The sequence below is a fragment of the Dreissena polymorpha genome, chromosome 7, assembly GCF_020536995.1.
Source record: "Dreissena polymorpha isolate Duluth1 chromosome 7, UMN_Dpol_1.0, whole genome shotgun sequence".
Lineage (NCBI taxonomy): Eukaryota > Metazoa > Mollusca > Bivalvia > Myida > Dreissenidae > Dreissena > Dreissena polymorpha.
The window spans coordinates 44,130,477-44,155,952 of record NC_068361.1 but is presented as its reverse complement, the minus strand read 5'-3'; the positions used below and the strand labels follow the sequence as shown (position 1 = coordinate 44,155,952).

The 25,476-nt window shown below is 34.4% G+C and overlaps 2 protein-coding genes and 1 long non-coding RNA gene across 3 annotated transcripts in view; 1 reads left to right on the top strand and 2 right to left on the bottom strand.

The window, feature by feature from the left end:
• Nucleotides 1-1,011, top strand: part of LOC127837930 (parafibromin-like) — a 35,487-nt gene extending 34,476 nt beyond the window's left edge. Inside the window, exon 15 of the mRNA XM_052365386.1 lies at nt 506-1,011. Within this exon, the coding sequence (XP_052221346.1) occupies nt 506-542 (37 nt within the window). The 3' untranslated portion in view covers nt 543-1,011. The remainder of the gene's footprint in view (nt 1-505) is intronic.
• LOC127837928 (uncharacterized) lies at nt 980-14,632 on the bottom strand. Its single transcript, XM_052365384.1, has 10 exons — nt 14,416-14,632; nt 13,778-14,238; nt 13,526-13,637; nt 12,986-13,136; nt 4,813-7,986; nt 4,388-4,432; nt 3,955-4,077; nt 3,704-3,826; nt 3,314-3,422; nt 980-2,688 (listed from the first exon to the last, which is right to left on the bottom strand). The coding sequence occupies exons 2-7, from the start codon at nt 14,062-14,064 to the stop codon at nt 4,019-4,021; spliced, it is 3,828 nt and encodes a 1,275-aa protein (XP_052221344.1). The 5' UTR covers nt 14,065-14,238; nt 14,416-14,632; the 3' UTR covers nt 980-2,688; nt 3,314-3,422; nt 3,704-3,826; nt 3,955-4,018.
• A 300-nt stretch (nt 14,633-14,932) lies between these two features.
• Nucleotides 14,933-21,840, bottom strand: LOC127837927 (uncharacterized). Its single transcript, XR_008029540.1, has 5 exons — nt 21,716-21,840; nt 20,936-21,058; nt 16,560-16,682; nt 15,741-15,863; nt 14,933-15,042 (listed from the first exon to the last, which is right to left on the bottom strand). It is a non-coding gene; the product is annotated as an uncharacterized LOC127837927 (long non-coding RNA).
• Between the last annotated feature and the right edge of the window lie 3,636 nt (nt 21,841-25,476).

Sequence of the window (25,476 nt, the reverse complement as noted above, 5' to 3'; positions counted from 1 at the left end):
TGTGTAACTCATGGAGCTGCACATTTTGAGTGGTGAAAGGTCAACGTCAAGGTCATCCTTCACAAGGTCAAGGTCATCCTTCAAGGTCAAACATCATATAGGGGGACATTGTGTTTCACAAACACATCTTGTTTTATCATGCCAAACAAACTTGCTGTACTTTAAATAACAAACAAGTAGAACATGCAGATTGTGTATGACAATCAAGTGCTAATCACGTTTTTACATACATTTTAATAAATGCCTACAATTGAGGGGCTTGAAGTATATTTTCGGAAAACCTGTGTTGCTTCGTTATGCTCATGCGCAGGGTAAATAACAAATTATGACCAGATAGTCATATATAACATTTCAAGGTCAAGTCATATTAAATTTATGGAAGGATGTGTGTATAGAAATTTAACTTTGGAAATAATATCGAGATATAATGTATGTACATGTAGCTGTGACATCAGGGAGTGTGTTTTTGCTGTTATATACATTAAAATTTATTTTATTTTTTCAGATATATGGCCAAAGCCAAGCCTCATTTAAGATTCTAATGCTGGGGAATGAGTGAAAGTGACTGGGATGTTTAAGAGTGAAACGTAAGAGTAACACAGAACTTAACAACATGACTACAGTCATCAAGCATTGTGGGAGAACAATTTATCAGCTAAACACGTGTGTATCAAATACATTTATTCCAAGCTGAATGCTGTTCATACATTTTGTATAAGGTTGATAGATTTTCTAATAAAATGAGTGTTTCATTTGTGGATAAGGTACTTTGTACAAACTCAGCGATTGTATATTCCGTGGACGAGTTCAGCATTTGTATACAATGATAACATTTATGTTTGAAAAAAAATAAATTAAATAATATGCTCTTCTATATGCAAGAGTTAACAGGTATAAGCTTTTACATGTTTATATAATATTTTAAGCAGTGTAAAAACTTTTTGCTGTATTAAACTCTTTTGTGTTTAACATAAACTATGATTGTGAAAATAAATAAATTGTATACATTAATAGAGCTTGTAAAGATTCTACATACACCAGATCATCACACATGACTGATGTGAAACAAGTGCACCATTTAGTGTGTTGTTGAAATCCTTTTTGTGCATATTATTATGTTGATATATTTTACAAAATGTGACCCATGCTTATGAATTCTAATAGCAGTAATTACTCGATATAATTGTGTCCAATATATTTATACACAACCTTGTTTTTAGCTCACCTGAGCACAGCACAATGGTGAACTTTTGTGATCACCTTTTGTCCGTCTTGTGTCATCAATATTTGCCCTTTTAACACTTTAGAGGCCACATTTATTGTCTGATCTTCATGAAACCTGGTCAGAAGATTTGTCCCAATGATATTTTGGACGAGGTCAAAAACGGATCCGGTTGGTTGAAAAATATATCCGCCAGGGGCGGGACATTGGACAATAAATGAGGCCTCTAGAGTGTTAGTAAACAATCTAGATGCCACATTTATTTTCCAATCTTCATGAAACTTAATCAGAACATTTGTGTTAGTGATATCTTGAATGAAATTGAAAATGGTTTTGGTCTGCTGCTAGGGATGGAGCATTTTTCCTTATATGGCTATAAAAGTAAAACCTTGTTTTTTTAACACTTGAAAAGCTACATTTATTGTCTGATCTTCATGAAACTTGGTAAGAAGATATGTCCCAATGATATCTTGGATGAGTTCTAAAATGGTTTCAGTTGATTGAAAAACATGGCCACCAGGGAGCTGGGCATTTTTCCTCATATGGCTATAATTAAACCTTGTTAACACTCTCAAAGTCACATTTATAGTTCAATCTTCATGAAACCTGGTCAGAGCATTTGTTCTTTTTATATCTTGGGCTGCACAGAACGGGTCAGTTCCTTTGTATCTCAGGTGAGCGGCTTTTGGCCCTAAGGCCCTCTTGTTTATGCACGTGTTACTCATGATTAATAAGACCATGACTGTATTTGATGGTATATTCTTTATCTTATTCACTTGCTTGAAGAACAAACATGAACATTCTAATATGAGTACTGTAAACTATTCATACACAAAGTTCAGTCTGGGTTCATGTTAGCGAGTTATACAAATGTTTTTTATGAACAATTCTAGGTCGTCATTTCTGTATTTAAGATGTAAGACAGCCAGTTAAAATTGCCAAGCATAATCCTGCTTTGACAACATTTACACATGGTTTTAGCTTAAGAGATACTGTGAAATAATAAAAACTTAATACATGTAATAGCACATTATATACAATAATGCTATAAGCTTTGATTATGTAGAAGGCAAACAAATGCATTAAGCATACAATCTGACTTAACACCAGGGTACACAATACATCCACCAATCCTATAACAACTCCATTGTTCAAAAGTGGGATACATTGAATACGTGTTAAAACCCTTATCGTAATAGTCTGTAAAATTATCCAATCATAGCGCTTCATTGAAACGTGATTAACAATAATAAACACAACATATATGATTTAAATAGAAAAAGTCTAATGTTGCCTTCAACACGGACCACAAAGTGCAGCTCCATCATCGTTAGTTAAGTCTTTAGTTAATTCTTTCGCGCATCACCAATCACGATTCTGGTTCTCACATTTGGTTGACCACATCAGGCCTTGGTTGGACCGCTGCCAAGTTACTCATCCTGACATGCGCTGTGAACGTATATAACCTAGAACCACAACCACAAATGAGAAATGGGTTAAATGCATGTGTATGAAGTGTTGCTGGGTCTGCACTGGCTAATCAGGGACAACAATATCCGCTTCAATAGTTTTTTATATAGAAAGTCTCATCTTAAAGAAAAACCAGTTTAGGCGGAAAGTGTTGTCTCTGTGAAGCCTGTTTGGACTGCACAGACATATCTGGAACGACACTTTACTCACAGGCTTTAAGCACCGTTTTCCCCACAGCAAGCCTCAATTTTAATTTACATAGTTTATTGCTTGCCAACATTAACATAGCACTGAAATTTATGCATGAATATGTAAGTACCTCTATGGCGTGTATTTTATGCTAATGGTCTACTATAAAATCTTATTAGTTTTGCAAAAGTTTTCTCTGCTGATTCAGGAATGTCTGTGTGCAATTTTATAGTTACATCTCTGATCTAATTGCCATTATCGATATCGATCTGATAAGGGACGCCACACTAAGTCCTCATTGTGACTACATCATATAGGGCTTATGATCAGTATAATGTCATAGAATAAGGATGTGTCAAATTTTGAAGGATTATACAATATTTTTACTGGGAACAATATACGAATGTAGGGGCGAATATCGACTCAACCTACCTTCTATGCCGTCTCCAAACTAGAAAAACGGCAGCGCCAAATATGCCCGCTAAAAGTACTACCACTGCAGGAACTAAGACTTCTGCAAGCCGGAAGCCTTTGCTGTCATCTTAAAATAACAAATAAACGCGCTTGAATGTTTAAAACATTTGAATTAATTCAATATAATAACAGAGGCAGCATAAATGGTTATAAAGCAAACTCAGACAGGTCGTTGAGTACTAAGAATAGTGATCGAATAGATCTCAAAGTCATCAAATAAGCTCAGTCTTAGTTGTTTTTGCCTTTTAATACCAGATTAATTTATTCCTGTTTACGTTTTTAAATAAAAAAAACACACAACATAGCTCTTAAAAAAACTGTTAACACGCATTGATCAGACACTTTTACCGGTGCAGGTACTATTGTTGGTTTGGAGTTGGAAGCCTGATGGACAACTGCATTGATATGATCCCTGTGTATTCTTGCAGGTGTGCGAACAATTGCCATTCTTGAGAGAACATTCGTTTATGTCTGGAAATAAAACATGAAAACAAATATTTGAACTATTGTTGACAAGAATTTGCAACACATATCAAGTTAATAATCGATAATTCCGAACATAACGTTAATCATTAAAAATTCATGCAGCAAACACATACCAGTGCAAGTTTTATTGTCGGTTTGAAGTTGGAATCCTGACGGGCAACTGCATCGGTAAGATCCTTATGTACTCTTGCAGGTATGCGAACAATTTCCATTCGCGAATAAACATTCCTTTAGGTCTGGAGATGAAACACGAGAACGTAATTGGAATTTTATTGAAAAGAGCTTATAATTCATGCAAGTTATCCCAACTGTTTGAATATGATGCAACACACACCAACCAATTTAAGTACACCAACCAATTTAAGTACACCAACCAATTTAAGTACACCAACCAATTTAAGTTTTATCTTGCATTAAATTACCACCTTGTGTTTAATTGCCCATCGGTTGGTTCATTTATACTGATGATCATTGGTAAAACACTGTTTTAATAAGTACTACATCTTACAAAAAAACTTAATCACTCGGTAAGAATTACAAAACTACCAATATCTCCGATGGCGTCTTCGATAAGAACCACGTCTCTATTATCTGCAAATAAGCCCAAGTAAACACATAACTCGTCGCATATACCTTGCTGTAAAATCTGTCTTAATAAAAACGTTTATATGCAATACTTCGCATACTTGTATTTTCAGAGCAATACATAAGTAAATTCAAACATATATGTATAATAGATTTGAATATTATATGCGCCTGATATATTTCGTTGTCGGCCGATATTTTTTAAACAGAAAATCATGAATTCTGAAATCAGTATTCGCCAAGTAGCACTGCTAATAAATTTTACATACTCTGTGTAAATCTTTCGTGAGAATGGCCTCTTTGAATTTTAAGGAATTCATATAACTAAGTATTATTTTCTGCAAAAAAACGAATATGATTCTTATGTAAGTAATGGTATTACTTACCCCATACGCTCAGGTATGCTTCCTCAAACGAGTAATTTGCAATCAAATTACCAGCCTTGCAGTAATACGCAGCGGAATCGTTTCCTCTTGCGTTGGAAATATGTAAAAACATCATGTTTTCACCGGAAAATAGTTGCCAATCTTTGTACCACCAATAGTTTGGTGTTGGGTCGCCCGTTGCGTTGCAGACGAGTGAAACATTGGACCCAGTCTCAACAGTAAGATTTCGCAGAGGTGCAAGCATTTCCGGAGCTTTTGAACAAAAGACGTAGTGTTCTTTCATTTGTTTTATAGTCAGTAATAAAGGCATCGCCATTGAATCAACGTCCTCAATGGTATGGGAACCATTGCCTACTAAAAGTAAAAACAAATCTTCATATTGCGATACAGCGTCTAGGCTTTCAGTCTGATTTGTTACATTGACAGCCATAAACTGTTCGTACAAGCCGGCAATGGCATAGTGAGTACAATCAAGAAATGAAACACACGTGTCGTTATCAAAATACTTCACAGTGATATTATTCATGGCAGCAATCCATTGGTTTACAATCATTATTTTGTTTGCTCCCTCAGCTTCAGCTTCCATAAACGTACTAGCATCCTCTACAAAAGAGACTAGGTTGACTAGAAACGGATCTGTTGAAATGTTTTCTCTTGCACCGTCAATTGTGTTCTGCAATTCAGAAATACTAATGTTGAATTCATAATTGGCAACCTTCGGATCGACGCCGATTGTTTCATATGATAAGTTGCTCAAAATATCGTGAGTATTAATTGACTGCAGGGACCATTTAAGAGAACTAATATTCTTCAACGAAGCTGCAGTATCGTGCACCAACTCCGACAATGTGCTTGTTGTGTCGTGGAAAAACACATGAATACGTTTGAATAGCAGGCATTTGTCAGTAAACAATTGTTTCCTATACGTATACTCATCTGACTGGCTTTTATTTGAGCTTTCATACGTATTAAAAGTGTCATTAAACGTCTTATTTGCAAACATTTCAAAATGCGCATCATCTACATCGGCGTTGCGTGCAAATCGCATCGACGTGTACAGACCGGCTAGTGTTTTATCTCGTATTTCACGTCTTTTTCTGCCAGAAAAAACGTTGCCGATCTTGTTGAGTATCATCTCAATCGTAGCTTTGGCAGCATTCCAGATGCTTTGTATGGGATCATTAAAATTAATCTTCATACCAACGGGTACGAAACCAGTTTTGAAGGCATTCACTTCGCACTTGACATCAAATATTGGTAAATCGCTAGTTGAAAGCTCAATTTCAAAGCGACAATTCCTTATATCGATCAACGATTGCAAGCCATATTTCAATACGAAATTCAGTGCCGCAATTCCGAGTTTAACAACGACTTTTACCGCTTCAAGAGCTAATTTTGCGACCTCGAGAACCTGTTTGACACCTTCTAAAGCAATAGTTGCCATATCCAGAGCTACCTTAGCAATATCTAAAACCACACGAGATCTATCTACAACCACCTGTGCAACAGACACGGCCACCTTAGCTGCATCGAGTACGAGCATCGGTACACGCAATGCAAATTGGGCTAGCTCTAGAACTGCATAGGCTATATCACGCAGTACATAACAAAAACCGTTTGCTATAATACATATCGGGTCAGGAAAAGAAAACATACAGCTCGTAAATACACAGCATGGATACGGTATCCACATAAACCACACTTTCGCATGGCACACATTACACTTTAAACCTTGAACACATATTTGACTGCATTCTCTAATTTTACACAGTCGATCAACATTGCGTTGCGCATTTTCCAATTCATTAATGGCGTTTTGAAAAGGTTTTTTCGCTTCCTCAAGTTTTGACTTAACAACCCCTAATGCTCTAACTGCGCTATCAAAGCCAGTATGTGCTGAATCCACAGCTGCCTTTTTACTTTGAAGCCATTTTTGTGCAGCAGTTATATCACGTTGAGCCGCTGTCAATCTGTCCTGCATTCCACTTAAACGAGCGTCTGCCTCATCAGCAATATGTTGTGTAAACCGAATAAGCGCCGACACGTAGCTGTCTGCGAAATCTCCATCGCCGTCCGCATCCGCAATAAAACGACCCTTTACATTTAAAGATATACTTTGCAATACCGGAATTGCGTGTTTCATTTTATCAAGATGTGTGTGAAAAGAAACGTCCAGCTGTGCCTTAAATGAAGACCATATTTTTGCTTCCCAAAAAAATTCCAAGCCTTTTTGAGAAATATACATGTCTACACGACCCTTGCAGCCGAGCATTGATGCTTCAGCTCGAGCAATTAAAGCAAACTTGCCTTTATGTTCAAGACTTATCGCTAGTCCTAGACCTGTATCTACTCTAAGAAATAAACCGATTTGTGTAACGCCTTTGAATACGGCCAATAATCGAATTGCTTTCTCAGTTTTCAGGAAATTCTGAGCAAACTCATAACGATCACAGTGTGATAAAAGTGTACCTGTTGAATACACAAATTCAATATCTAGTCCAGTGAAAACAAGTCCAAACAGTGTTAGATCTCCATATAATTTAATCCCAAATCCTTCATTGACTGTTGTAATTTGACTAACTTGACCTAGCAGTCTGTCTATGACCTTTCCCATTTGCGATGTAATATCGTAAATCGCATTTGAAAACAATCCGGAGAATGTGTTCTTTAAGCTTAAGCTGTTGGTAACGATAGATTCAAAAAACATACGCGCGTCATTTTCAAGAGTTTTTCTTTCTGAATGCCAAATCGGAGCTAATTCGTTTCCCATATAAGCTAAAAGGCTTTCATCCACACTACGTTGTATAACATTGTTTAGGAGATAAGTTAAAGCAACCAATATCTCATTAGCCGTCTGAATGAGTTGCTTCAAGTACTCAGCCGAATCGTCTTTAAGCCTCGATGCATATATCACTGCTGCACGCTTTGAATTCTTCACAAATCTTTCTGTTACATTGATGAGTAACATCAGGTCATCGACTATACTGGTCTTGTCAAAATTGGTTATGCTCGTAGTTGGATCGCTTAACATAAAGGCATGTATACCCACACTGAGGTTGATGTCGATGAATCTCAAAAATGGAATATCCCGAAATGGACTTACTCCCACTTTAACATTAAAAAACAGTCCTGGTGGATTTGCAGACGGTCCGCACCAATTACGTTTCTGCAAACCTGAAATGTTACGAGAGAATCGAATCACTGCTTTTTAAATTTGACAAAATAACATAATAATCCATAGCTATCTTGCGGAGGTAATCCATTTAGCTCAGCAAATGGTTCACGGATAGCCATATTATCTCATTTTATCATTCTTGTCTATTGTTTTTCAAGTCAAATATAATTACAAGGAAACATACTTTTTTGGAATAATCTGCGTTTACCTTTTAGTAGAACTGACACCCTGCTAAAGGGCTTAAACCAATGCATTAGGCATGTTAAAGTATAAACGAGGTGTGACATAAGTATGTAGTGGAATTGCACTAATAGTGCGGCAGAAAAGTGACCATTATTTTACAAAACCCGACTTTGAGGTGAATATTAAACGTTAAAGCGTTTTTAAGGGGACATGTTACTGATGAAAGTCCAAATGATGCACGGCTGGTATCTTTTTTTTGTCTTTTAGAAATTCAAGATGGCGTCAAAAGATGGCCATTTTCATTATTCTATTTTTTATAACATAAAGGTATTCATTATTTTATGTATTATAATGTCATTTTGATATTGTTATAAATGTTAAATATGAATATATAAGCGTAATCGTGGGTTATAGAAAATGAAAATGGCGTCCAAAATGACTGCCAGAATAAAGATGGCTGACCCAAAATTGCTTTTAAACCCATGATCATATCCAAAATATTTCATAAGAATACTGAATATGGAAACATGATTTAATTTAGTAGCAATTAAGTGTTAAAGAAGTGTTCGATAAAACGAATTTCAATAATACATATGCAGAGATAAGTATAATAAGAACGTTTCGACCTTATCCTGACCATTGGAGCAAAATTATATTATTTTTATGTACAGTAACAGCAACTTCGTCAAATGTGTTATGTGTAATGAAAATACATCGGTGTCATAATTGTCATATAGTACATTATACATCAATAGAAACTACTTAATAGTTCTCCAAGGTCCTGATCAGGTAACATTTTTTCAAACATCGTGATATGAAGTAGCACGTATACTAGTTAACCTCATGTTGTGCGTTGCTGTCTAGCATAGACATCTGCATCTAGCAGAGTGATGTTCTAATGTAAATATTAGCTCAGTTCCAATTTTGTCTTTCATACCAACAATTACATAACGCAATACACTATTATTCTCCATCTTTCTTTTCTCATTGACAAATTAAATTATCTAACGGGCATGTTTTGTCTGATTATTGTAACAGTGTATTCAGTGTAGTCAGTAAAAGGGTGTCTGACGCCTCGTCCGTTCGTCAGCCATAATCACATTGATTCTGAGGGGTGGGGAGGTCTGCATCTTATGCGTGTTTTCACATACACGCCTGTATGTGAGCAAGCTCCACGTTTTCATAGAATGCTTCCGTGGTTTCCGCTGTAGCCTTACCCATCTTCCTTACCCTGGTTGCCCAAAAAGTTTGTCTTGCAATATACATATTCTCAATAGCATGCTAGGACAAGAGTAGTCGCTCCCTTCGTATCTTCTTTCATACAAGCTGTCATATCGCCTAACAGTCGGACGGAGTTGCCTGCGTTCAGCATCGTAATAACTGTACCCTTACCGATACTAAAATATCCAACTCAAGTGTCGCATCAAGAGAGTATACAGCAAGTCGGTAACAATCTTTAATGCTTTTAGGCCGTTTTGTGAATACCTATAACTGCTCTTTCTCTCACTGGTATACCATGATGACCAATCATGATCATGTCAGGACAACAGGTAATGTTACAAGAACACAAACATGTCTGTATAATCAGCAAACATATAAATGTCAGGGTTCTCTGCCTCTACAACATCAACCATTTGTATGATCATATTAACGTCAGCTTCTTCGTGGGTTACTTTTAAGTCAGCTCTATTGATTATGTCACCTTTATACATTTATATATTTCAGTGGGTCTATCATGATATCCTGTTACGACCAACTTGTTTGTTTGAAGGCACAAGAGGTGGAATTGTTTATTTGTGCATACAGCTTTACAAATCACACAAATCAGCGGTTGTTTTGTTTTAATTGACACCTAGTATAACATTATGTGGTGGTAATGACATGTAACCCGTTAGTTTGTACACACTTTAGACATTGGATTGTCTACCTGTCGCCACACTCTTGGTGCTAAACTCCGTATATCGGTGAAACACTAAGTAGACATGACATTTATTCAGATTTTGTCTTATGTAAGACTTAAAGTTGTCAATATAGTCATGTATCTTTCTCTCTAGGCGTCAGTAGATGGCATACAGGACAGCGGATCCATCAGTTACTGAACGTGTGATCTGACCTTTAATGTGACGCTCAGTCACTTCTACTTTTGATTGATTCTATAGCACCGATATAGTTATTGCTATTCTGAGTTCCCACGTTTCAGTTAACATAGCAGTAGGTACTGGGCCAATTAATTATATGATAATTATATCTTTTTTCAACCTTTTTAGATATTGACCCATAAAAATGTCCGGTCATGAGTTTTCAAATTCCATCATTTGGCTTTTACCAATATCTATTACTTGATCAAAATTAGCAGACGCTGGTGATATTCTTCCACTCACAATGTTCACTAGACTGTGTGGACGCTTGCTTGATCAAACGGATCAATAAATTCCGTTATTTTTTCTCCGAATACTTGCTAATCCTTAGCATCTGAATCAATCCTCCACCGCTTTTCGTCTGTGTGTTGTTCATCAGTGTCCACTTAATTGGCATTTCTATTTTCTCTCAGATTTTCTTCCATCCTGCTGCAAATATGCAGGCTCAAACCCCAAACCTTGAGAGATTCAGGTTTAAGTTTCGAACCTATAATTCCCTTCTTGCCATGGCCATATCTCATAAAAGGTGCTACGTACAGGTTGTTCCATATGGCATTTCATACCCCCCCCCCAGAACATGTCTCATGACATGCTCACCCTTTAAGAACTTTTCTTGTGCGCTTTCAGGCATTTTCTTCTTTGAAATTTGATATTATAGGGCGTAGCTGGCTTAGTTTGGATGTGCAGCGGCAAAGATGTATGGTAACATGAGCTTAACTGATGCCAAGTGCAGCGGCCAATCCTCCTCTGTTTGTGATCGAACATAAATCATTATACGAAATACTGCCTTAATCAACCCACAATTAAGAAGTACGATTGGCAGATGCTATGTTGTTCAGATACATCTCTAGATAATACACTGTCTGAAATTTTTTGTCTGTGAATACCATGTGCAACAATGCAAGGTTTGTAATGCCCGTTCATTCTGTGGGTATTTCTTCCCATTTAGAAAACTCCAGCAAATGTTGACTCAAGCAGCTCTTCCAACCACTATTTGCCACTAACGTTCCCACTAACCCCACAACTGTCATCAGGAAGTGCAAACCACCAATACGTAGTATTACATTCTGAAACTGCCCTGGGTATGACCGGATATTATTGACTGCAACTCTATATTTTTGATGATCAACTGTAAACACAGCGCAGTTCTGATCATACTGTAATGATAATAATTATGCCAGTTACAGAGATGTCATCATCATGTCTGGGTCTGCTGGTTTGATATCTTTAAGTTGCACATAATCTACCTTTGTCTTGGGCTGACTCTATGCCCCTGATCTTAGCACAGCCGTGTATTATATACATGGTATTCAGGACATGACGCTGTAGTAAGTGTATCTTGAAGAAATCCAAAGTCAGTTTGATTCGCTTAATTCGTGAACACAACCATTTTGACCTGCAGTTTCAGTGGCAAAACCTGTTTTTGTTCGGTTTCAACAGCCATCTGTGGTTTCTTCTCTACTTGAAATCGCTCGATATCCATCTCATGCTTTATCGGCGTGGACACATCAGATGTTGGTGTGCGTTGTATGGTCTCGCTAATATCAATGTCGACTGAAGAGGATGATCTTAATTGCGTCATCTTCATCGCCATCGAGTATGTAGACAGTCGACCGTTCTGTGACGAAATGTCGGCGTCAAAGTTATTGACCACGGTTTGGATCATACCAGCGCTACAATCGGAAATAGTGCATAGTATCTTGTCTTTATTTGCACTTATGGCTGCGGATGAGTTGTACTGAAGCACATCTTCATACAAACATGTATTGTTATATTCATGCATCTGATTGATAAAAGTTACTAATTTCTCACCCACTTTGTAATGCAGTTGGTTGTTTCTTTAGTATACCAGGTATCATATTCCCTGTTATGTAGGCGTGATTACTATTTTAAGCTTTGGAGACATCATTGATAACACACATAAATCGACTTCAACAATAATGATGAAAGCAACAACAAGGCCCGTAACTAATCTTTCAACACGTTTCACTTATCAAAGGAAAGTAACTTGTGCACATTGTTATTTTAAATATCAGGAACATACTTAAAAACCATAATTAATTTAGGGGTTCAGTCTATTCTTACCCGACTTAAATCAAACGATATGGAAATCATTTCGCGTAACGAATATTTGAACATGTTCATTTATATGTTAATTATGATTTTTTTAGTTTCCGTGTCTGTATTATTTTCATGTATAGGTCGAATTATACATTTAAAGGATTTAATTGGATAATATTGAACCGTCTTTACATAATGCCATTCATAACTACAATAAGTACAGAATGAAATTCCATTTAAATATAGTGGAATGGAATTTAACTACACTTATTTGCATAAGATACCATATTGGCAGCCATCATGCGTAGAATCTGGAATTTGATTGCGAATCATGAACAATCATACCATTATTCTATTTTAGGCTGAAAGATCCAAAACAATCGATGAAGTCACGATTATATCACCACATACGTAAAACACGCTGAAAACGTCGGTCATCTTGGATTTATAAAAAAAACACACAAACATACTAGCCCGGCATCATTTAGATCCTTCATCACTAACATTTCCCCTAACAAAAAAACACACTTTAATATTTACTATACATCTCAATGTCGGGTAAATGTCATTTTCTGCCGGACTATACTAAGATTTCGTTTATATAGAAAATACATACCTCCCAAAGACCCGTATAGCATGACGGCTCCATCAGAAGGCAAAATGATTCTGATATTATTTCCAAAGAAATCAAAGTAAAAATACAATTCAGCCGTTGCTGTTAAAGAAACTCCTAAACGCCACTCGTCCATAAAAATACTTTTTATAATCTACAATAACAAGAAGTTACAGTTGGCGAAATACGCAATACCTGTTGATACACACAAACACAATGTCATACATAAACAGAATTAAAGAAAAGAAGTACAATATAGTAATATAGAAACTCCAGACACATTATAAGGAAAGACATTATTGTAACTGTCTGATAGTCTTGTATTTACGGAAATTGCCGATGCAATATTGGACAAAAACATACAGCACAGGGTGAAACATAGACAACAATTATGTAAACGCCTTTGGCCGATTAATACAAATCACTAGAAGTTTAAACCTGTTGGAAAACGTCGAAAATTATATTGAGTAATTATGCCCTGCTATAAAATGTCGAAATGATGATATAAATTAAGAGCAAAACTTTAACATATACGTGTCTCACCATTTTGAGATTTGGTACAGCAACATGCGCGTTAGCTCTGCTTTCAACATGGAGAAACCTACTGCTCAGCGAAGCCTTGCCTTCGATCCAGACATTGGCTGATAGTTGAATACTAGTAAACATATGTCGTTGCTTTTAACATTTTAAGTTTGATATACAGTTTTATATCATACTTTTATATATTAAACATTTCTTTTATGCAAACACATCATTTGCATGCTATTAAAACCTCCTATTTAATATCATACTTACGGATAAGAAAATAGTTCGTCGCCACCTCGCCAAAAGTTGATTTCTTTATTCCAATTGTTTTGAATACTTCCATCTAATGATAAGCCTATACCAATGAGTTGAATTATTAACCCAATGCTTTGCTTCAATGACTTAAACATACTGACTTCATCAAGTACATCTCTTGAGCCTTCAGGTAAAATGATAATTACCGTATTCCCAAGGTCTTCGCATAGATCGGTTATAATGCAGTATGCCCTGTTCGCAAACGGATGAGGCAGGGTGATGTTTTGACCATAGATTTCCATAGCAAAACCATGCCCAAGCCGATAAACATGATAAAATCGACTGTTTATCAACGGTGCACCCTTGCAATCTCCGAAGTTTATTTCGGCGCCGGTTTTTAATTCGGTTTGCAGTTCATTGACACTCAGAACGTCGTTTCCCGTATAGCTAAACTTCAACCACGAAGGAAGTATGTCCTGAATATTATTAAAAAACGTTCGTGTTAAAGCGAAGGACTGTAAGATATCATGAATATCTTTTGGGGTTATATCAATTGTCCAACAATTCTGAGCTCTTTCATCGCCAGTCTTGATTCCATCAGCGGATGAGTATTGCAGAGATCCTGACAAAATCCTCATAGGCTTTAGATTTACCTGTAAACCGGAAATTGACAACGGTAGGATAACGGTCTGGATTTCTACGAAGGTTATACCAAATGTATACAAAAGATCGTTGTTGTTCTGAAATTTGTACCAAGCTGATGTCGAGGACAGAATTATATTCTTGGAGTTTTCATCACACTTGGACAATAATATGTAATGACATCCTTTTGGTAACACTCGGTTTATAAGTCCGTTTGTTGAAAAGAAATTTAAGGCCTCCCCTTGTGTACCTGAAAAGACGTATGTATCCCCATAGCTATTAATTTCGAACTTATTTTAATAGTTAAACAATTTACATATTTTGTTTATGTATACAAAAATTGGTATACGTACACATTTGCAGTTTACATAAGATAGACAATAGTAAAATGTGTTCTCTTAAATATCCACACAATCATGAAAATACGCATAAAACTGAAATTAATCTTTTTTTACTTAAACACAGAACAAATAATTATGCAGTAATTGATTTATCTTATAATATAAACATGCCTGAACACGTAAAGCCATCGGTTTCTATAGTGCTGTTTCCGGTACACGCACATTTAAACGCTCCAACAGTATTCGTACACGAATCATCGCATCCACCATTTAGAGCGTCATCACATTCATTTATATCTGCAAAATATCATGTTATTCTCTCACGAGTCCCTTGGAATTTACAGTCAGAATAAAATTTAACCTTAGTTACTAGTAAACTTACGAGATTGAAAGCCTAAAACGCTATGGTATTCTACATTCAGGCTTCGAGTATGTCAGAATTACATGTGGTGCAAAACACACGAATACGTTTTTAATAAAAAAAAGAATAGTGAGTTTTATTTCATGTACATTGATTATTTGAGGAAATTTCAAAAACAGGCGAACCTGACATCCCAACAAGAATCCTTGTTTCTGTTTCGGTTTATTTGTTTGCAGTCGAATACCATGTGTATGCACTGTTTTGACATTTAAAAAAGTTGCGGGTCATTCGAAGCAGAGTTTGCTTTAAAACATTCTGTTTTAGCTCCACACAATTATTGATAAAATATAATTAGCCTTTTCACCGAACTGGTTACCTGTTATGAACTATACTAGCGTCAAGTTGTCATTTGCTTTATTTATGTATACATTATTCAGTATATTATTTGCTTTTAATTAATGACCTTTGGTTCAGTGTTTAAAGATACTAAAGATACACTGAAGAGGCCTTACACATAAAGTAGGTATTTAAGAAAAAAAATGAAAAAAGTGTGTCCTAAATTCTAACAATTTCAACAGGAATAAAAATTGTATAATAGCAAGACATGTTAAATTTCACAATCTTCATCGCGAACCTGTGCACGTCAATCCATTTGCTTCCAGCACATAACCTTGATCACATACGCACTGGTAGCTTCCAGCAGTGTTGATGCATTTTTGAGAGCATTTTGAGGTTCCTATTTGGCATTCGTTGATATCTGAAACACACAAAATGTGTTTAATATGCTATTGATTTCTTATTATTTTGGGGAAGGGCAATATTAATTTAACGCATCGCTTAAACATGATTTTAGGGCTTAAACGTTTTCATTTTTTTTGAGGACGTTGTTGCATACACTCTCAAAGTAAGTTGAAGCAAAGTGCGGAGTTCTAGGGCTAAACACATGTACATGTTAAGGGTCTCTTTATATTTATAAAATATGGACTAATTACCAAGCAAAATCACACTGATATGACGAAACAGGCGTAGCTTTATGTCAGCAATCGCCTACTGGTAATTGATTTTTATTGCATGCAAAGTATCAATGAAAATTAATATTTGATTTAATTTCTAAATAACATATCTGGGCAACTCTTAGTAATTGTTTATGTGATAAATTTATAAGTTGCTTACAGTGCGGATTTAAGTAATATTTGCTTTGCAATAAAAGATGCTTGTGATTTTAAAAGGAGAATGTATGTAAGTATTTGATGGAGATAACAAATACTTCAACATATTCTTGATAGCTTATACGGGTGATAAACTGAAAATACCTTACTTGGTTATTGAATACGATTGCATAAAAATATTGTCTGATTCACAGCTCCATAAAAGTTCAACAGGCATTTCTTTTACAAACACATTATTTGTATAATAGCAAACCATTTTAAATGTCATGACCTTCATCGTGTACCTGTACACGTCAATCCCTTTGCTTCCAGAACATAACCTTGATTACATCCGCACCGGTAGCTTCCAGGAGTATTGATGCACTTCTCAGGGCATTCTGATGTTCTTATTTGGCATTCGTTGATATCTGGAACGCAGATAAGTGTATTAAACATGTGATAAACTTTTATTTTGCAAATAGTTTCAAGTTTTGTTTTATTGGAATATCGGCAAATTGCCTTTGACCATTTCCAGACAAGTTAACAAATTATAGTCAAAGTGCATCAGAACAATACAAAAAAACATACATAATTATATACATAAAGTACTATGTATTCAAACATCAATTAAAAAAGTAAATGTATTGACAGCTATGTAAGAAGAAACAAGTAATAAATAAACAATATGTTAGCGGTTTCATACAATATTGATTTAAGAAGCAGCAATTACTTCTATTTTTTTTCCTCACGGAGTTTCATTGCATCATTTACGAATCTGGCAACATTACTTATTACTTTTGTTTTTGGACAGGATATTTAATTTTTAAATTTAACTAAGTTTGGCCAGTTAGATCGTATAAAATATTTTGTTCGTAGATCTTTAAAGATGGAGCAAGTAAGAAAGAAGTGATATTCCGATTCAACAGTGTTTGCGTTACGTAGTTTACATTAACGTTCATCTCTGGGTGTGTTATTATATCTACCAGTTTCTATTTCTTATTTATGAGCACTAAGTCTAAATCAGGATAGCTGTTGTTTGTTACTTCTATTTTTAATGCAATCTAAATATTTTTCGTAAGCGAATTTCGGTTGGTTATAAATCGAATCGTGCCAATTTTGTATGAACTGATCTTTTATTCTCTGGTTAATTTCATAAGAGAACATACAGTTGTCATTTGAATTATTGTTAAATATTCCATGTCCTATTTGATTTAATTGTTGTCACTTACAGGAGTATTAAAAAAAAGAATTTTATTGTAACTGTAGACTTTCTGGATTTGTAGTAAATACATAAAAATCATCAGCAAATAACAACATATAAATATATCATAAACGCATATCTTTTTTGGTTAAATTATTGATATAAATACAATCATTAATGAATTAAATAAATAACAAAGGTGATAATGGCTCACCCTGTTTAACTCCTAATGTTACATTGAAAAGCTCAGAATAAGACATATCTTTATGGTTTTTAACACATGATTTTAGATTCTGATATATAGACTTCATCATTTTTAACATGTTACAAATTATTCCTGTTTGTACTAATTTTATCTACAAACCTTCATGTACAGTTTCAAATGCCTTTTCATAATCAATAAAAACGCAATAAAGTTTCGATGTATTATTTATTATTTTCTCGATTATAGTGGGCAAGATTAAAATACAATCAATCTCTAAATTATCTCTAAATCCGAATTGCGATGTGTTTAACATATTATTACCATCGTACCAAGAATTTATTCAATTGCGCAATGTGAGTGAAATCATCTTAGCTATAATATATTCAAATCTAATGCCTCGATGATAAGATGCAACATTGTTATCTCTTTTTAAGCTCGGCTGTTTTCGGAGAAAACCGGATGTATTGTCATAGCCAGCTCGTCGTCTGCCGTCCGGCGTCGGCCGTCCGGTGTCTGCCGTCCGCCGTTCGCGTCGTGGTAAAACCCTAATATTGGCTCTTAAATCATAGTGCTTCCACCTACAACTTTGAAACTTCATATGTAGATGCATCTTGTTGAGTTCTACACGACACACCCATTTTTGGGTCACTAGGTCAAAGTTCAAGATCACTGCGACCTCTAATATAAAACTTTATTATAGGCTCTAAAATAAAAAATGCAACCAACGTCGAGCGTTGGCACCCGCTATGCGGTGCTCTTGTTTGAAAATAGGGACAATGGCACCCTTAAACTGGAGAAATAAACTCGTTATAGTCAATAAAAAAGTATGCAACACTGTTAGACATGTCAGCAGATTTATAGCGTTTGAGCTTTGACAATGTTTTTTATTGTATTTTTAAATTGGGCGATCTAATTCTTCAATATGAAGTGTATCATGTCTTGGTGCGTTTTCATCAACACTCAACGAGTTGTCATGCGGTGTATCAGACAATTTTTTTAACTGATCAATTAAATCTTCAATATTTACGTAATAAGTTTTAGACGATGTTTAAGCTTATATTTATTTATGTTTTTTTCCTTTTTTTTTGGGGGGGGGGGTTGGATTTACTTAAAATTGACAATGTGTTACTTTCTTTATTGTAAATGTATTTTTAGCAATACGTTTTGTTTGACAATATGTCAGTCTGGCTTGTAAAGACGATGTTTTGTTTGCAATTGATGGATCTTGTTTGTACAGGCGTTTACAGTCGTAGAACGCTGCTTTCTTCATTTTGCAATTTTGGTCGAACCATAGAGATTTGCGTATAGTTCGCGATTTTGTACTATCTAAATTTAGAGTACGTCCATATACCTGAAATGAGACATCATAGATAAGTTCAGATAGCTTATATATAAATGAGTTCAAAATTTAATTTTCAATTATAATGTTATTATTAATATTTGCAAAATATCAGCTTTTCAGCAGGGTATTTAAATCTGCGGATGTGCCATCATCCCAATATATCTTAAAAAAACACACTAAATAAACAATTACCCGACCACATCAAAGAGAAATAAAAAATAGACGTAGTTTGCTTGTAAAACATGCCTTCGTGTTGTTAGCTTTTATGTGATGCAAAGTATAAATAAAATAAATGTTTGACTTAAATTTTTAATGAGCTATTTGAGCAAATCTAACTATTAGTATATATGATACATATATTAGTTTATATAAGCGCATATTAAAGTAACATTTCTTTTGCAATGAAAAAAACATTTGACTTTTTACAGAGTATAGTTTATAAATAATTATATTATAATTTCTAATGTAAGCACATGTTAGGATCGTATATCACAAATCAGAGTTATTTGAGTTTTGATACTAGTTTTGTTTTCAAATGCGTGTTCAGCGATGATATTGAATACCTTAGTCTTAATGAGACCATGACTTACTGCTTGCGGATTATCTTAAAGAGTTGTATGGCACGAACCCGTTCAGTTTATAAAAGAGATACTAAACAAGTGCTCTGCATAAAGATTTTTCATTGAAATCATGCATGCCGTATGATATTTCTATTCACTTGTCTTATATTACATAAAGATTTTGATCATTTTGGATTTGACTTTTTTGTTAAAAAGAATTAAAGGGCATTGCTTACAGTTTGTCAAAATGGCAGTTGTAAAAAGAATTATATTATATTAAAACATGTATGTTTTTAATTCATTTTTAGCTCGGCTGTTTTCGGAGAAAACCCGAGGTATTGTCATAGCCAGCTCGTCATATCCGTCGTCGTGTCGACCGCTTTGTGCTAAAACCTTTACGTTTTGTCAAGGTTTTGGACAGTGCCTCTAAAATCAAAGTGCTTTAACCTACAACTTTGAAACTTCGTTTGTAGCTGTACCTTGACTAGCTCTACATGCCGCATTTTTGGGGTCACTAGGTCAAAGTTCAAGGTCACTGTCACCTCTAAAAAAAAAGCTGACAAGCTTTCATTTAATCAAAACTGCACCCGCAGCCGCGCGTGGCACCCGTTATGCAGCGCTCTTGTTGACATTGGTGTTGTTATTATTTTCACCTGTTCAAAATATTACAGTTTAGTGAGTCTGTTTGAATTTCCCAATAAATATTTTCACAAAGGAAAATCAATTACTGTGTTAATCATCATTTGTGGTTAATTTGTAAATTAATCTCAATCATTGACGTCCGTTAAATGAAAACCGGATGGCCGTTATGAAGTGGTTTTAAACTAAATGAAAACAAAAAACATCACGCATAATGTATATACATGTATATCCTTAAGAAACGGTCTTAACAAGTGTTCACAAATAACCCTTCATAGTATAATCAACATGTTAATACCACGAAGTTTATTACTTGTTGTCCGAGTTATCACATCACAATGCTGGATAAGTGACACTATTGAAGGGCAGTGTTGACCTCTGGTGGCCTTTTAACACTTATGCAATATCCATGTGGCGATACTTACATATAATAAAAGATCGGTTTGTTGGTTTAAATTTATTAGAGTATACTCGCGAAGATTGGCTTTATAAGTGAATGTCCGAGTATAAATGCCAATAAATTAATTGTAGTTGAAACAATAGACATATCATTGGCTCACTTAGCGGAGCAATAGAGTATCACACGATGATAAGACTTTTTTGACGGGTCGATGTTTACGTTAAAACTCAAGAGGCCTAGCTTTTTTTAAAGTATCCGATAATTAAACCCTTACAATCATTAAAGGAATACATGTTCACATAAATGTGGCAGTCTTAAGTGTTACATCGTGTACCTGTGACCGTTAGTCCATTAGCCTCAAGAACATAACCTTGATTGCATCCGCACTGGTAGCATCCATCAGTGTTGGTGCATTTTTGCGAGCAATTTGAGGTTCCTGTTTTGCATTCGTCGTTATCTGAAATATGTATTATAAGTTAACATATGCACACGTTTTGCTGCTTTCTGAGTCATTTTTTATGTAAATTACGCGCTACCCATCGATAATTAACTACAAAAACATTATCGCATCACTAATAGGCAACTGGTTGATGTTGTGAAAACTATTCAAAGTACCTGTTTGAAAGTTTGAATGTTGAAAGAAACGAGTAAATCAGAAAATTTTGTAATGTGGCAATGTAGTGTATATGCCCAGTATTATAACGAAAAGGGCATAGATATACAGCAAATAAAAGTAACACATAAGTGAATATGAAAGCTGATATTACATAAAGCGTGTAAAACAAACAAGACTCGTATGTCAATAGCTGAGCCACAAATGAATAAAATCCATTTTCTATGGGAGCAATTATCAATACACTTTTCCAATAAAAAGGGGGTATGACATCTAAGACTATATATATATATAAATATATATATATATATATATATATATATATATATATATATATATATATATATATATATATATATATGTGTGTGTGTGTGTATAGAATCTATTGATATTCCATGGTTGACCAAAAAAACAAACAATAGAACGGCACGCCTTTGCCTAACTGACAGGGAAAAAAGATTAACAATAAATTTCCGAATCGTAAAAAGACGTATTGGTCACCTGTACACGTCAATCCGTTTGCTTCCAAGAGATAACCATGACTGCATCCGCACTGATAGCTTCCGTTAGTGTTGGTGCACCTCTGAGAGCATTCTGACGTTCCTATTTGGCTTTCGTTTATATCTAAAATATATCAAGTATGGGACGTCTATAAGATATAATGAATCATTTGCAAATCAATAAGTTGGTCCATTTCTGTATACGTTAAACTACCTTATTTCATGATGCAAGTAGCCAGCAAATATGCAAAACTATAATTAGTTGCGCTGCTAAATAATAAAAAGTCACTATAGGTCTGATAATGTAAATTTTAAGTTTATATGGGATATGTATATCCATAGAATTATGACGAAACATTCGTTCATTCGGTTTGAACAATAACTACACGTATATGCATATCAAGGACAATAACATAACTTACATTTATTTACATTCATATATTTTTTTGTATAAAAATAAGACCAATAGTATGTCAAAGAGATTCAGCTTTTTATATGTGTATTTAATTTCATTTGTATTTGATAATATAACAATGTTAAGATAAACATTACTTTTTAAATTATATCTCTATGCAAGAATGATAAATTGTGTTCGTGAATAACAATGCTTTTTATTTTATTTCGTCATTTTAGTAATGGTATATTGTAAATATTCAAACGTTATTGAGTCAGAGACAGAGCTTAAACAATGGCGGAGTCATCTAACAAAGTTAAATCAACGAAACGCTTTACGCAATAAAAACTTCATTCCAATACTTCATACGATCAAACACCAAAAAAAATGTTATATCCATTTAAGTGAACTTTATCTGAACTTTAAGGACCATGCTAACGTATCTTACCGCAAAGAAGATTAACGACATGAATGATTTCTTTCTTTTTGAAGTTTACAATTATGCTCAGAAAACATACTTTCCGTTATGTTTAGATTTCGTCGATGCTAAGTTATTTATAACGTTTTATCGATTTTAATGTAGAAAAAAACTTGTAGGAATTGTTTCCCTGAAAATACAGGGATTACAGCTTAAACTGTTTTTTTCGTCGAAGAAATAAAGTCACTCGCAAAAGGCTATTGGGAAGTTAAATCAGCAGCGGGCAGATTACAGACGTCTGGTCAAGCTCTGCCGTATGTTTTCTTGTAACTTCCACACAGTCTTATTAAAATTAAACTAGTTTCCCTTATGGATTTTTTTTAATAGAGCAATGCTCCTACATGCTTGAAATACCAAATGAGCCTTCTTTACCTGTAATATTTTGGATAATTTAACCAGTTGGACTTGTTTTGACTTATATTAAGCTCTCATTCTTCTTCCTGATATTTTGCTGCATTCAATTGAAATATATTTAATCAAATTTGTTTGTGTACTGATTGGATTGTCCATAACCGTTCATCACTTATAGTTGAAATATTCTTACATTGCTAGAAAGGATAATTTATGTTTAATTTATGAAAAACCTAAACATTTAGAATTAATCCTATGTTTTAACCAAACAAGCAGATACATTAATGATATTGTTTATTTATATAGTGCTTTTTCGGAGAGAATATCAAACATATTTACACAATTGAACTGCATTTAATAGAAGCTGCATTCTTAAACTTACACTAACAATAGCACGAAACCATTCTATAAGACAATATGACAATAGGGATGATTTTAATTTTTAAAATATTTTAAATTTTCCCTTCTCACGACCGTACCCTTCCACTTAATAAGAAACTATTACGTCAATGCTTCTCATATTACGATTCATGAAAGAGGTTTGTTTATTCTACACTTAATATTGTACTTAGGCATTTAAAGACAAGTTTATTTGAAATGGACACTGTCTATATTTCCCATTGTTTTACGTCGATATTCTCAAAAATAAATGCGTTCTCAAATTGAATATGTATATAAAATATATAAGGATAATATGTTAAAAATACTTATTGAATACGTAAAATATTTCTTATTAAAAAAATATACATCGCTTATACTTAAACATTCTTGCCCCTGTTTTGACAGGGAATTAACTTCATTCCTACAACACGATCATCATAAGTAAGTGGACTTAGAACTGTTACACTATCGGCGTGTTTAAATTATCAAAAACGCGTTGGATCCATTATGTGTTTAGTGGAGTGCATTAAATTCGAATTTATAATTACAGTCTCAAGAGTCTTCTTATGAACGTTTCGGTTAAACACTATTCAGAGCATAATCTTCTTTACTTGAATACTGCGTGGTTTAAAATGCTAGAGTTAGGTAACTTTGACACCGTTATAACTTTCCTTACCTGTACGAAGTTGTTGTTTGATTTGTTGATGGCGGGTTTCTTTGGAAGAACGTGGAAGAGAGGCGTTACATAAATGATTGAACCAACTATGTTGAAGTGATTGCAATTAAAAAAAACTGACGAATGTGATACAACAATTCTTATCGAAATATTATATTTTAATAAAACCTTCTTTGTCGATACTTAATGGTATATTATATTTGGCTTTGTACAAGCTTTTTATATTTGCAAACATATGTTGCTTTTAAATTGGTGGACAAGTCGCTTTAACACGTCGGTTGTAAAAACTAGCAAAACTGAGCGTTAATTAGATAACTTAACAATCGAATCGAATTAAATGTTTCAGTGTAAAGAAGATTCAAAATTTACCAAGACATTGATCATTTAGTACGTTCGCTTTCAGGTTTTAATAAGTTTCATTTAAGTATTTAATGATAAATGAATCGTATTTCGTTGATAAATTTAGGTAACAAAATAGCATTTAGTTGATAAAAATCAAATGAAACAAATGTATGTATTAGTTTGTTTTTTCAAATCAACAATACCGTTGATGCGTTTTAAAATGTAACCCATACTTCACTCTAGGATACACAACATGTACTTCAAGCTACGATACGTATAAAAAGATAAGTCTTAGATGCAAGAACTGTGTTGTTTATATCTAACACTTTAAAATTGTCACGGCTATAACCACTTATTACGCCACAGTATAGATTCGTTTTAAATGCAATCTGGAATTAACTATGTTCGATGTGTTTACGCAGCCAATAATCAAATAAGTTACGAAACAATCCCTCCCCTCCCTCCCTCCAGTCCCTTCCTCCCTACGAACACACCTGCTTTTATTTACCACAAATCAATATATCAGAAATGGTTGTGAAAAAAACACAACTCAAAAGCATTCTTTACGATCAAGCCGTTTTAAACCATACTTTGATTTACAACTGCCGCATGCGCATATTAACTTTCTACAAGTATGAAGTTATTTTAATTGTATCACAATATAAAGTGGCGTAGTCGATGTGGCATAAGCGATCCGGAGGTCAGGGTTGCGATCCCCAACTGTGACAGCATTAGATCTTATATATGTATATATATTTGCTGGCTATTTAATTTGTTATAATTCATAAATTATTAATATGTAACTTATACTATGAAATGTATAATTTTACCAACTACCATACGGATACTGGCACTTAGTACCGTACCCCTCGTGTTACGAGCGGACATCTGTATTAAATTATATACCGAATATTACCCTGATTGGCGTATTCTTTGCATAATGACATTTTTAAGTTATTTTCTTACCCAAGTATATAATTTAAACGGGAAGATTTTGTGCATGGCCTTTTTTCCTTAGGGACATTACTTGAAATAACTAAGCAGAGGAGCACTATCTGATGTTACAAACTAATAATAAAAAAACACTTTGATATATATGGTTACAGAGATGATTTTTAAAGTATTGTAGTGCATGTCATA

What these genes read in the sequence shown, in the direction of transcription:
- LOC127837928 (XM_052365384.1), bottom strand. Translation starts at nt 14,064, where the DNA reads ATGGAAATCTATGGTCAAAACATCACCCTGCCTCATCCGTTTGCGAAC. An exon ending in GACGAACTATTTTCTTATCC is followed by an intron (nt 13,638 to 13,777) that starts GTAAGTATGATA and finishes TATGTTTACTAG; the next exon opens with TATTCAACTATCAGCCAATG. An exon ending in AGACGCCATCGGAGATATTG is followed by an intron (nt 4,078 to 4,387) that starts GTAGTTTTGTAA and finishes TTTCATCTCCAG; the next exon opens with ACCTAAAGGAATGTTTATTC.